The sequence below is a fragment of the Tiliqua scincoides genome, chromosome 1 (assembly GCF_035046505.1).
Source record: "Tiliqua scincoides isolate rTilSci1 chromosome 1, rTilSci1.hap2, whole genome shotgun sequence".
NCBI lineage: Eukaryota > Metazoa > Chordata > Lepidosauria > Squamata > Scincidae > Tiliqua > Tiliqua scincoides.
The window spans coordinates 171,119,695-171,133,714 of record NC_089821.1 but is presented as its reverse complement, the minus strand read 5'-3'; the positions used below and the strand labels follow the sequence as shown (position 1 = coordinate 171,133,714).

The 14,020-nt window shown below is 45.5% G+C and overlaps 1 protein-coding gene across 1 annotated transcript in view; it reads left to right on the top strand.

Moving 5' to 3' along the window:
* The window catches only part of BMP5 (bone morphogenetic protein 5), a 61,330-nt gene that overhangs the window by 26,077 nt on the left and 21,233 nt on the right, over positions 1 to 14,020 (top strand). The window contains exons 2-3 of the mRNA XM_066640867.1: positions 305 to 497; positions 9,413 to 9,561. Coding sequence (XP_066496964.1) covers positions 305 to 497; positions 9,413 to 9,561 — 342 coding nt within the window. The remainder of the gene's footprint in view (positions 1 to 304; positions 498 to 9,412; positions 9,562 to 14,020) is intronic.

The following is a 14,020-nucleotide window of genomic DNA, read 5'->3' as shown; positions in this document are numbered from 1 at the left end:
CCCCCTCTCCTGGACAATTAAGCTTTTAAAGACAAAATTTTTCCACATTTCTGGGTCTTCTTTTGCTCTCTGGCTTCCGAAATGTTGAATGCAACCACTAAGGGTTTTTCTGTTTGACCTCATGACACTTGGCTTGTAGAGTGATGTTTAACAGGAAGCATGTCAGGAGTTGTGGTTTGACTATTGGCCTAGTTCCCTGTCATCCTCATTGTTTGTTTATTTTTAAGCGCATAGCGAATCTGAAGTAACCATGGAGCATGTACTTTTTTTTTTTTACCCCTTTATTTTTATTTCATTTTCACAGTTGAAAGAGACAAGGATTTTTCCCACCAACGACGGCATTACAAAGAATTCAGATTTGACTTGACTCAGATTCCCCACGGAGAAGCAGTGACGGCAGCTGAATTCCGGATTTACAAGGACAGAAGTTACAGTCGGTTCGAGAATGAAACAATCAAGATTAGCATTTATCAGATCATCAAGGAGTACCCAAACAGGTGCTTTTTCATGATTGTATTTCAAATTCTGTTTTCATTTCAAAGGAAAAGAGATCCAACGTTTCAATAAGGGATGCAACACGAGTTAGATTATATTTTGTATTATAATCTGTCACTTGTAGTCACATGTAGAACATAAAGTTTCAATCCCTGCCCCCCCCCCCCCAATATTATGGTTTCCCTTATTTTGAAAATCTAAAGTTATTATGGTTAATACAGTAGAATTAGCAGCAGGGGCAGCAGTCTTTGGTCCTGCAAGTAATAAATGTTAAGTCATCATCCAATGCGTGCTAACATGAAGTGTATTGAACTGGTGTAGGGATTCACTGGCACTCAGTACCGGTGTCAGAGAGACGGTCCACCTATGCTTGTGGCAGGAGCCTGTGCCCTCCAGAGACCAAGTCTATCTACCCAATGGCTGTTGTGGCAGCTAAAAAGTCCACTTTTCAAGGAGACCTTGTGATTTTTGATTTTCTTAACTCTTTGTACAACTCATGTGAACAAACTCTATGGACTGCTGGGGTGCAAGGGAGGAGAATGTGCCCTGCTGAGTGCATTATCGCTCCCTCTCCTCCCCAGGGTCCAATAGTTCCCAGGCAGCAATCCTATCATCTGAGAGCATTGCAGAGTAGGAGGGGGATAGACTGCCCTTCCCATGTGCCTACCCCATCTGCGCAGAGGTTGCCACCCAGACAATCCTTAGGTAGGGCAGAGGAAGGAAAGCAGTGCTGAAGTGGGGAGATTCAAATGGGGAAAGCCAGGAAAAGGAGGAAAGTAACATGGGTGGAGGAGGGTGAACTGGGTGGCAGGTGCATGACTGCAATTTGGCTAATGTGCTGGTAAAGAAACCCCAGTCCTCCACAATCATGAGAGGAGGATGCATATACACATATACAAGAAATATACAAAATTTAGTATGGAACCAGAAGGAGCAGAATGAAATGCAATGCAATGAGGCATTGGTATACACACAACTTCAGATAAATGGCAGTGTGATCATCATTCTGGCTACTGAGCATTTCAATAGATTCAGTTCCTGAGCAAGTGAGCATTATCATGGGAGCCATAGCTCTGATCTGTATCCACCAAGAGTCCATGCCATGCTTAAATTTGTCTCCTTTAGCAAGGGAACCGAAGAGTGAAAAATTGGTCTTACCTGTGAATTTTCCTTTAAGACCCGCTAACTGGACAAATGTCCGTCCCATCTGTCTTTGTGATTACTTGCATCATGCTACTGCTTTCATGTTAATAAATAAGCCTTTGTTTTTACTCATTAAGAAGACTTTTTTTAATGGCATACACAGAGTAGCATACACAGGAACAGAACCAGTGGCAGGGTGTTGTAAAGAGTGGGAGTGACGATGTGGTGAGATGTCCCATGGTCCTTTGGTTGCTTCTCAAAGGTTCTTCCAGGAAAACCAGCTGCTGATCAGAGCAGCAGTACATAGTGGGACAGTTTGCACAGCTCTATCTTCTTAACAGTTGAAGCAGTAAAAATCCATAGATAATGTTGGGGGGGGGGCACCTCTGTTGGAGGAGCACTTCCATCTGTAGGCCAATGGGAAACCTGCTACGATTGCTAGGGCTTCCATAGCTCCTTTCAGTAGTTGACCTTAAGGTAGAAAGTAGTAAAACTTCCTAGCAGAGAGCCTTCCTTATAAACTACCCCAAACCTTCAGAGAGGCCTAAGGGGCTTCCTATAGGCCCTGGCATTCCCTTGTAAGGAGCTAGGTCTTGAGGTGTCCCCTTCTCTCCAAGGTTTCATGCTTCTTCAATTGTTGTGAGGACAAAAGGAAGGGAGCAGCTGTGTACACCATCCTGAACTCTTTGGAGAAAGGGTGGTATAAAAATGTGAACATAAATAAATAAATAAACTTATGGGGTTCCATGTATTTGTTCACTTGTGAACAAGAAAACAGGTTGGACTACAGGATTTTGATCCAAAGAGCTATTCATGGGGAAAGAATTAATTATCCCTGACTTAGGGTTACTGCTGCAATTATTTTTTCAGTCTGATCAGCCTGCTAAACTAAATTTCAGGAGACCAACCCCAGTTCTCTGGGTATCATGTATAGCTTGAGCCTCACTGACATGATTGCCTGTGTCTGGGCCAAACCATTTCAGACCACAGATAGGGGACTTACATGGTGGAGGCTGCAATCTTATGCACACAAACCTTGGAGCAAGTCCCATTGAACCAACTGGGACTTATTTCTTTGTAGACATGTATACAGGGCTGGCCTAAGACCTCCTGATGCCTGAGGGCCCAATTCTATCCAACTTTCCAGCACTGGTGCAGCCACAGTGCCACCCAAGATAAGGGACGAAACATACCCATACCTTGAGGAAGCCTCTGTGCCTGCCTCACCACCACAGGAAGCAGTGCACACCCCATTGGCACAGCTACACTGGCACTTGAAAATTGGATAGGATTTGGCCCTGAGTTGTCATGCCAAATGCTGCCCGCTTACCTGATGATGTGCCATCCTCTGTTCCTCCTACTCTCCAGTGTCTTAGCTTAGCACTCTCCACATTTCCTCTTCCTCTCCTTACCCCCTCTTCCTTTTCCAATCCAGAGAAGGGAAGGAGAAGTAGCGAAGGGAAGAAGGCGGACAAAGATGGGCGTCCCCCCAACCTGCTGTCTGAGGCACCCACTTCAGCTGGCCTCCTGGATGGGCCAGTCCTGCATATAAAGGATTGTGCTGCAAAGGTGCCACTGTACTCCCAAACTCCCTTCATGTGGGCTAGGCTACGACCTTTGTCCTTGACATGCTAGGTTTCTACATGAAGGAGCATAAAATTCTTTGAGGCTGAAGTGGTACAGCCCAGAGATTTCCAGCCCAGATTTATCCCGTCTGTGAGAATTCTGAGGCTTCTGTCACTGTGGCTTTTGTCACACTTTGTGTGTTTTCTTCAAGGGGGCATATTCAGGACTGTAGCATATGAACAAGCTCATTGCAAAAAACTGAAGTCGGTGCTGTGGCAATCATTGATTTACCCTTTAGAGGGGATTTTAGATCTTTCATGAAACATGTGGGAAAGTTTCAACCCAACACTTAAACACTTATTCTTTGTAGTTATCATTTAAGCCCTGAAGCAAAGTTTGCATGACCCCCCCACCCCACCCCCACCCCAGCAAGCATCTCACATTGAGACCAGCACTTTTGCAAATAGGATAGAACATTGGATTCCAAACAGAGCAGTGGTTCCTAATACCCGCATGTCTGTTTTCAGCCTCTCCCTGGAGTCTTTTTCTCCTAGTGGTTGGAAGGCTGAACAACCCATCTGTTGTACTGCTGTCCAGTGAGGTTGCCAGGAGGAAAATTCACAGGTATCCAATTTTCCAATTTCATCATGTAAATGATTAGTTAAGTTAACCGTTATGGATGAGCAAATGTAGGGATTACATGCACAATTTAAATGACCAGTTTTGAAAAAATACACGCTGCCCTGAAATATGAACGCGACAAGCCAAGTTTCATTTAACTACAACAAGGAATATACTATATAGCTCCACTCTATTTATTTTTACAGAACCAAGAGCTACATTTACTTTCTTAATCTCTATACTGTGTAGACCTGTTGTGCATGAGCAGTGATGGCTTCTTGGGCACATTAAGCCATGAATGGACTTTAAGATTAGATTTGCCACATCCATGCTCCTCACCATAAGTAATCTTTAATGCAAATATTGCATTAGTAAGAAGTGGATAAAGTGATAATCTTGGGTTTGGTGTTTCCAGAAATATCTGTGAGTTATATATCTAAAGCATAAAAACTACTGACCAAGTTTGGAAAAGATTTGTGCTTGATTTTTCAGTTTTTAGAGGGTCCTGCAGTAAACCAAAGACATATATAACTTTTTTCCTAATAATTATGAAAAAAATATTCTTTAAATATCATTGCTGTGCTCCAAAACCTGATGCATGCAGGAGTTCCCTGTCTCTTTTCTGTGAAAGAAAATCCTCCACACGCAGAAGGGAATCCACCATGGCCTGTATGGAACATTTCTTTACACATAGAATTGAATGGGTAGGTGGAACTCTGGGCCTATCAGGGCTGCTAAAACACAGGAGATAGACACAATTCAGCAGGCATCCTTAATTTCCAAAATGAATATCATAGATTCACAGAAAAGTGCCTTAGATGAAATCAGTCCATAGGTCCATCTAGCTTCATATTGTCTTCCCTGATTGGTAGAACTTTCCCAGCTCTATCTGGAGATGCCAGAGATTGAGCCTGGAAACTTCAGTATGCAAAACATGTGTGCTATCAGTAATCTATGCTTCAATTTTCTATCTTTGTCAGAAACAAAAAGCCTAGATGTAGCCTTTCCTCATAAGCAAGGTGCCCCAGCCCAGCAATCATCTTAGCAGCTCTCTTTTGCACCTTTTCCATTTCCACTATATCCTTTTTGAGATGTGGCAACCAGAACTGGACACAATACTCCAGGTGTGGCCTTACCATCGATTTGTAGAAAGGCATTATAATATTAGCCGTTTTGTTCTCAATACCTTTTCTAATGATCCCAAGCATAGAATTGGCCTTCTTTACTGCCGCCGCACATCGGGTCAACACTTTCATCAACCCGTCCACCACCACCCCAAGATCTCTCTCCTGATCTATCACAGACAGCTCAGAACCCATTAGCCTATATGTGAAGTTTTGATTTTTTGCCCCAAGGTGCATGACTTTACACTTACTTACATTGAATCGCATCTGCCATTTTGCTGCCCATTTTGCCAGTTTGGAGAGATCCTTCTGGAGCTCCTCACAATCACTTCTGGTCTTCACCACTCAGAAAAGTTTGGTGTCGTCTGCAAACTTAGCCACCTCACTGCTCACCCGTCTCCAGGTCATTGATGAAGAGGTTGTAAAGCACCGGTCCCAGGACAGATCTTTGGGGCCACACCACTTTTCACCTCTCTCCATTGTGAAAATTGCCCATTGACACCCACTCTCTGTTTCCTGGTCTTCGACCAGGTCTCAATCCAGGAGAGGACCTGCCCTCTAATTCCCTGACTGTGGAGTTTTTTCAGTGGCCTTTGGTGAGGGACTGTGTTGAACGCCTTCTGAAAGTCCAGATATATAATGTCCACGGGTTCTCCCGCATCCACATGCCTGTTGACCTTTTCAAATAATTCTAAATAGTTTGTGAGGCAAGACTTACCCTTTCAGAAGCCATGCTGATTCTCCCTCAGCAAGGCTTGTTCGTCTATGTGTTTTGAGATTCTATCTTTGATGAGGCATTCCACCATCTTACCCGGTATAGATGTTAGGCTGACCGGCCTATAGTTTCCCGTGTCCCCCCTCTTTCCCCTTTTAAAGATTGGCATGACATTTGCTATCCTCCAATCTTCTGGCACCATGGCCGTTTTGAGGGACAAGTTGCATATTTTAGTCAAGAGATCAGCAACTTCATTCTTCAATTCCTTAATAACTCTTGGGTGGATGCCATCAGGGCCCAGTGACTTATTGCTCTTTAATTTATCAATGAGGTCTGAAACATCTCTTTTAACCTCTATCTGACTTAATTCCTTGGTCAGGAGGGGCCGTTTGGGCAGCGGTATCTGCCCAAGGTCTTCTGTTGTGAAGGCAGATGCAAAGAACATTCAATTTCTCTGCCATCTCTAAGTCTCCTTTTATTTCCCCTTTCCCTCCCTTGGCATCCAGAGGGTTTCCTGTTTCTTCAACATATTTGAAGAAGCTTTTATTATTCTCCTTAATGCTGCTGGCCATGTGTTCCTCATAGTCTCTCTTGGCGTCCCGTATCACCGTCTTACATTTCTTTTGCCACAGTTTATGTTCCTTTTTATTCTCCTCATTAGGGCAAGACTTCCATTTATGGAAGGAAGCTTCCTTGCCCTTTACAGCCTCTCTAACTTGGCTGGTTAGCCATGCGGGCACCCTCCTGGACTTAGTCGAGCCCTTCTTTCTTTGCGGTATACACTTCTGCTGGGCCTCTATTACTGTTGATTTGAGCAACCTCCATGCACTCTGTAGAGATTGGATTCTTTTACCTTCCCTTTCAACCTCCTTCTAACCAGCCTCCTCATTTGAGGGAAGTCCGCTCGTCGGAAGTCAAGGGTTTTTGTGAGAGATTTGCCCGGTATTCTTTCCCTGACGTGCATGTCGAAACGGATCGCAGCGTGATCACTGTTCCCCAATTGCTCAGTAACATTGACATCTCTGACCATGTCCTGAGTACTGCGCAATATTAAATCCAGAGTCACCTGTCCTCTGGTGGGCTCCATGACTACCTGCTCTAAGGCACAGTCATTTAGCATGTCAAGAAATCCGGTCTCCTTATCGTGACCAGAACACAAATTGACCCAGTCTATATGAGGATAATTGAAGTCCCCCATGATTACAACCCTGTCCCCCCTTGTCACCTCCCTGATCTGTTTCCTCATTTCAAGATCACCTTCCAGTTTCTGGTCTGGAGGACAATAGTATGCCCCCACTATTATATCACTCCTCAGGCCTGGTTATTTAACTCATAGAGATTCTATGAAGTAGGACCCACCTTCAATCTCTACATTGCTGGATTCTATCCCTTCCTTAACATAAATGGCCACCCCACCTCCAACACGTCCCTCCCTGTCCCTCCTATAGAGTTTATAGCCTGGGTTTGCGGTATCCCACCAATTCTCCGCATTCCATCAGGTTTCCATTATGCCCACTATGTCAATGTTTTCCCTAGTCACCAGACATTCCAGTTCTCCCATTTTGCTCGGAGACTTCTGGCATTTGCATAAAAGCATTTGTACATGGAATGCCCCAGGATGGGCTGCTTATTAGCTCCTTTATCCCTGAATCCTCTCATTGTGCCAAACCGTCTATCACATCCCATCACGCTACCATTCCCAATTTCTTCTCCTACTCTGTCTTTGCTCTGTTGTTCTCTAACTTCCCCATCCTCGTCCCATAGGGATGAGGAGTCCCGAACCGGATGCCCCTCGGCTCCTGTCGGCCTTCCCCCAGGGATCAGTTTAAAAGCTGCTCTGCCACCTTTTTAATGTTATGCCCAGCAGTCTGGTTCCATTCTGGTTCAAGTGAAGCCCAGTCCCTCTTATACAGGCCCCACTTGTCCCAAAACATTCCCCAGTGCCTAACAAATCTAAACCCCTCCTCCCTACACCACTGTCTCATCCACACATTGAGACCCCTGATCTCCACCTGCCTAGCTGGCCCCTGCGCGTGGAACAGGTAGCACTTCAGAGAACACTACCTTTGAGGTCCTGGCTTTCAGCTCCCCCCCCCCCCCCCCCTTCCCCCCCCCCCCCCCCCCCCCCCCCCCCCCCCCCCCCCCCCCCCCCCCCCCCCCCCCCCCCTGCCACCACAACCGCTACCTCCTCCCCAGCACTACCTACTAGCCTGTCTAGAAGAGAAGTGATCGCAACCTTCGCACCAGGCAGGCAAATTGCCATGCGGTCTTCACTTCCTTTGCAAACTCCCCTCTCTATGTTTCTAATAATTGAATCCCCCACTACAAGAAGCCCCCGACCCCCCTCCCGCTGAGGAGTATCCTGAGTGCATTCAGATACGGGCCCGTCCCCTGGAGAAGGGGTCCCCCCTAGGGGATTGTTTCCCTGTTCTCCAGGATGATGTCCTCCAGCCCCGAAACTTCCCACACAGGCAGCTGAGGAGCTGCGTGTCTGAGGTTGGGACGAAGCCTGATCGTCCCCGGAAGTCTCCTCACGGTCCTTCTCTGCCTGCCTCTGCTTCTCCAGGTCAGACACCAAGGCTTCAAGGGAGCGGACGCATTCCCTGAGTCCCTGGAGCTTCTTGCACCGAGGACACACCCATGACTTATGCCCCAGAGGCATACAGTCATACATGTGGCACTCGATGCAAAACACTGGATAGCTTTTTTTATTTTGTTTGTTTTTGTTTAGGGATACTTAAAAACCCTACACCAGTTAGCAGACCTCTTCTCAAGGGAAGAGAAAGGGCGGTATCTGGGGCCCTGTCTTCCTCACCCTGCTGCTGAACTCGCACAGATGCTAAACTTGCGGTGCCTTACCTGACACTTTGTTCCTGAGGCACTTGGTGTCCCAGAGGCCACGCACGCTTCTGCAGAGAGGCTCATGCGGTGGCAGGCACTAGCTTTATACCCCTAGCTAGCTCCTCCTCCCTCCCTCCTTGCTGATTGAAAAGGGGCTGGTCTTCCTAGGTGAGATTTCCCTGAATGGGGTGCTTGGATTTGCCTATTGGGGCTCTTATGGGGATTTGCATAAAGGTCAATTGCTATGACCTAAAGGACAGTGACTGTGCTCAATTGCCCTGGCTGGGTGGGAACTGGCCCTTCCTAGGTTCTTACCCTCCTACTTCAGTTCTCTGTGGCTGGACTGTTTTTTAACCTCAAGCTGGTTTTTTATTTGAGTTTAAACTGCACAGGTTTAAGAATTTTTTGGCTTGGCAGAACTTACACACTAAGGTTTAAATCCTGTTTAGCCCTGCTAAAATCCTGCTTTTATTAAGTGTGCACCTTTACTTATATCCTATCCTTTCTCTTCTTGCTAATGCAGGAGTGCCAAAATGGGTTTGTGCTGCCCCCTTCTGAGACCTGATCTCCCCCGCCCCCTTCACACCCCTTCCACCCTCCACCAACCCCATCTTGTACTGCCCTCCCCACCCCTGTTCTGCCCTCTGCTGCCCCATCCTGATTCCCTTGCTGACTTAGCTTTCTCAGCTGTCCATCGCTCTGAATTGGGCTGCTTCAGCCGCACTGCCGTTGGGTTGGCAGCATGCCACACTGCTGGCATCCTGTTTGCGATGGCCGTAAAGCACTCCCCACTGTCATAACACCACCTCTAGCACTGGGAGAGGGGAATAGGTTTGGACCAGAAACTATATTCAGGAAATAGTAATGACTGTTATTACCTAATTGTCTACTCTGTTTTATAAACTAGGGATGCAGACCTGTTCCTATTAGACACAAGAAGGGCTCAAGCATTTGATATTGGCTGGCTTGTGTTTGACATCACTGTGACCAGCAATCACTGGGTGATTAATCCACAGAACAATTTAGGACTGCAACTCTGTGCAGAGATGGCAGACGGTAAGCTACCTTTTTTGTATCACATTGAAATAGGTCCTATTGTCACTTCCATTTATATAATGAAGACTGACCTTTGCATTACATCCCCCATGCAAAGACCTCTGTAAACAGTGTCCATGTGGTAGTGGGTTGTGACACTCATGGAGATTATAACATGAATGGTACCACTTTCCTCTGTATAAGTTGTCCCTGTCCCAATCACTGGCGCAGACCCGTGTAGGGCTTTCAGGCATGGGAGAGGGATAGGATCCAGTGACAGCCTCCTTCACTGTCGCTGCCTCCTCCTGGACCTGAGCCACCCTCCTGCCCACCCTCTCCACACCCCGTTTCAAACCTGTGCCACCTTCCCTCTGCCCTCTTCCTACCTCGGAATGCCTCTCTGCTGCTCAATGGGGAACTTACCACCAATGGCTCCTGGTGGTCCTCGGACTGGTGCAAAAGCCCAGCACTCACTGGCACCTCCATCCTTCTGGCCACTATAACATGCTTTATGGCATGTTTGCAACAGGCATCTCTTGGGCAGTGCGTGGGGGAACAACACAGGAGACCAGGCCATTAGCATCATCCACAAACTTGGCCATATTGCTACTGATCCCAAGCTGCATATTCTTTATAAAAAAGTTGAAAAGCCCAAGACTGATCCTTGGGGCACTCTGCTTTCCACCTCTCTCCACTGTGAAAATTGCCCATTGACACACACTCTCTGTTTCCTGGTCCTCAACCAGTTCCTAATCCAGAAGAGGACCTGCCCTCTAATTTCCTGACTGTGGAATTTCCTCAGCAGCCTGTGGTGAGGGACCGTGTTGAACGCCTTCTGAAAGTCCAGATATATAATGTCTACTGGTTCTCCCGCATCCACATGCCTGTTGACCTTTTCAAAGAATTCTAAAAGGTTCGTGAGGCAAGACTTACCCTTACAGAAGCCATGTTATTTCTCTCTTAGCGAAGCTTGTTCTTTTATATGTTTTAAAGTTTGTTTTTGATTAGATTTTCCACCATCTTACCAGGAACAGATGTTAGGCTGACCAGCCTGTAATTGCCCAGGTCCCCTCTCCCAATTTTTTTAAAGAGGGAGACTACATCAACCCAACTGCACACCATTCACACAACCTCTAACCTTGGTACCTTGGCCTTGGTACCTCTGGTTGGTTATGAGAATTGGCCTTAGGTCTTGTTAAACAAAAAGAAATTCTTCATGGCTATCTTTTGGAATTGTGGCTCCAACTGTAAATCTTTTGTTTTATCAGTGATGTGGAAAAAAATAGCTCCTAAAAAATAGCAATATATTGAAAACAACTATGGGAAAATGTCTGGTTGATAAAGTTCATGCTTGGTAATGTGAAAAGTACAAAAGGCCATATGACATTGGATTCTATTTTTTTTCCTGGAAAATGATATTTGGTATCATAGGCATCATTTTTTTAATGAAATGGAGCTGATTTTCTGCTAAAAACCACATTTTAGGGTCTAAAGAGCAACATAACACATATGGAAGCTGTCAACATATAATTTACAGTTTCCCTAGGGCTGTGGTAAATTAAGAAAGGATCATGTTGTTTTTTTTAATTCTTGTTTCAAATGTCTGCATATATCGTTGGAATACCCCACTGGGTTCTTTCACAGTTTACATTCTAGCCTTTTGATGGCTGAAAGCTTTGTGGTCTTATAGGAGGGATGATCATTTTCACACTGATACAAGAGGTGAGTTGATGAATTGCAGCATAAAATGTCTGAAAAACAGCATCATATTCTTTTCTCATATGCATCACTCATCCCTTAAGACTGTACAAATATTTCTATTATATCAGCACCTGTGTTTTAACACATATAATATAAAGAAACAAACTGAAATATGTTCTTGTGATACATATTTGGGGGAGAGGGTACTTGTAAGAAAACTCATTATGTTTCCTTCTAAATGGCATAAGTTTGAGGAACTCTATTGAAATACTATTATTAATGCTAGGGCTACAAGCCTTAAGCATAGGATTAATTAACTAAAGTTTGGATGGATGGATGGATGGATGGGTGGATGGGGGTCACATTTAATTGCAAAGCTAAGAGCCTTAGCACTGTTTGGCCCTCCTTTCCTTTCAGGCAATTGGAAGAACAGGAAGGGCAGACAGTGCCATGACAATAGTGTGCACTCAGTTTTAAAAGGTAGGATAGATAAAGAGGAAGAGACATGATTTCAGACTTAGAGATGGCAGAGAAATTGAATGAGTTCTTTGCATCTGTCTTCACGGCAGAAGACCTTGGGCAAATACCGCTGCCCGAAAGGCTCCTCCTGACCAAGGAATTAAGTCAGATAGAGGTTAAAAGAGAAGATGTTTCAGACCTGATTGATAAATTAAAGATCAATAAGTCACCGGGCCCTGATGGCATCCACCCAAGAGTTATTAAGGAATTGAAGAATGAAGTTGCTGATCTCTTGACTAAAATATGCAACTTGTTCCTCAAAACGGCCATGGTGCCAGAAGATTGGAGGATAGCAAATGTCACGCCGATCTTTAAAAAGGGAAAGAGGGGGGACCCGGGAAACTATAGGCCGGTCAGCCTAATATCAATACCGGGTAAGATGGTGGAATGCCTCATCAAAAATAGGATCTCAAAACACATAGATGAACAGGCCTTGCTGAGGGAGAGTCAGCATGGCTTCTGTAAGGGTAAGTCTTGCCTCACGAACCTTATAGAATTCTTTGAAAAGGTCAACAGGCATGTGGATGTGGGAGAACCCGTGGACATTATATATCTGGACTTTCAGAAGGCGTTCGACACGGTCCCTCACCAAAGGCTACTGAAAAAACTCCACAGTCAGGGAATTAGAGGACAGGTCCTCTCATGGACTGAGAGCTGGTTGAAGGCCAGGAAACAGAGAGTGGGTGTCAATGGGCAATTTTCACAATGGAGAGACGTGAAAAGCGGTGTGGCCCCAAAGATCTGTCCTGGGACTGGTGCTCTTCAACTTCTTCAGAAATGACCTGGAAACAGGGTTGAGCAGTGAGGTGGCTAAGTTTGCAGACGACACCAAACTTTTCCGAGTGGTGAAGACCAGAAGTGATTGTGAGGAGCTCCAGAAGGATCTCTCCAAACTGGCAGAATGGGCAGCAAAATGGCAGGTGCGTTTCAATGTAAGTAAGTGTAAAGTCATGCACCTTGGGGCAAAAAATCAAAACTTCACATATAAGCTAATGGGTTCTGAGCTGTCTGTGACAGATCAGGAGAGAGATCTTGGTGGGGGGGGTGGACAAGTCGATGAAAGTGTCGACCCAATGTGTGGCGGCAGTAAAGAAGGCCAATTCTATGCTTGGGATCATTAGAAAAGGTATTGAGAACAAAATGGCTAATATTATAATGCTGTTGTACAAACCTATGGTAAGGCACACCTGGAGTATTGTGTCCAGTTCTGGTTGCCACATCTCAAAAAGGATATAGTGGAAATGGAAAAGGTGCAAAAGAGATCTGCTAAGATGATTGCTGGATTGGGGCACCTTCCTTATGAGGAAAGGCTAAGGCGTCTGGGCCTCTTCAGCCTAGAAAAGAGACGCCTGAGGGGGGACATGACTGAGACATACAAAATTATGCATGGGAAGGATAAAGTGGATAGAGAGATGCTCTTTACACTCTCACATAACACCAGAACCAGGGGACATCCACTAAAATTGAGTGTTGGGAGAATTAGGACAGACAGAAGAAAATATTTCTTTACTCAGCGTGTGGTTGGTCTGTGGAACTCCTTGCCACAGGATGTGGTGACGGCATCTGGCCTGGATGCCTTTAGAAGGGGATTGGACAAGTTTATGTAAGAAAAATCCATTACGGGTTACAAGCCATGATGTCTATGTGCAAGATCCTGATTTTGGAAATGGGCTATGTCAGATGCAAAGGAGGGAGGGCACCAGGATGCAAGTCTCTTGTTATCAGGTGTGCTCCGTGGGGCATTTGGTGGGGCCGCTGTGAGATACAGGAAGCTGATGGGCCTATGGCCTGATCCACTGGGGCTGTTCTTATGTTCTCATGATACAAAACAAAGAGAAGAGGTAGAAAAGGTGTATGGGACATTGAAAGAGACTACTGAAAATTGGAAGGGGGCTTTGCCAAAACAGCCCATTCAAAACCTAAGACTCTGATCACTTAATTTAGGAGCCCAGCCTGGGCAACTGTTCAAATTGTGCTGAACTGAGTCTTAAGACAAAATGGCAATGGTATCACCTGAGGTTGTGTAACAACCTACTTTTTGGTTCTGACCCAACTGGTGGAAACCCCTAGTCTACCCTCCTGAGCAGTAGCTCTCCAGGGTTTCAGATGGAGGTCTTTCTCTATCCTACCTGGACATACCTTTGATTGAACTGGGAACCTTCTGCATGCAACCTGTGTGTGCTACCACTGAGTTACAAACTCCTCCCAAAAGCATTGTTTGATGTCCATGTCTTAAATTATGTGTGAACTCAGCCTGAAG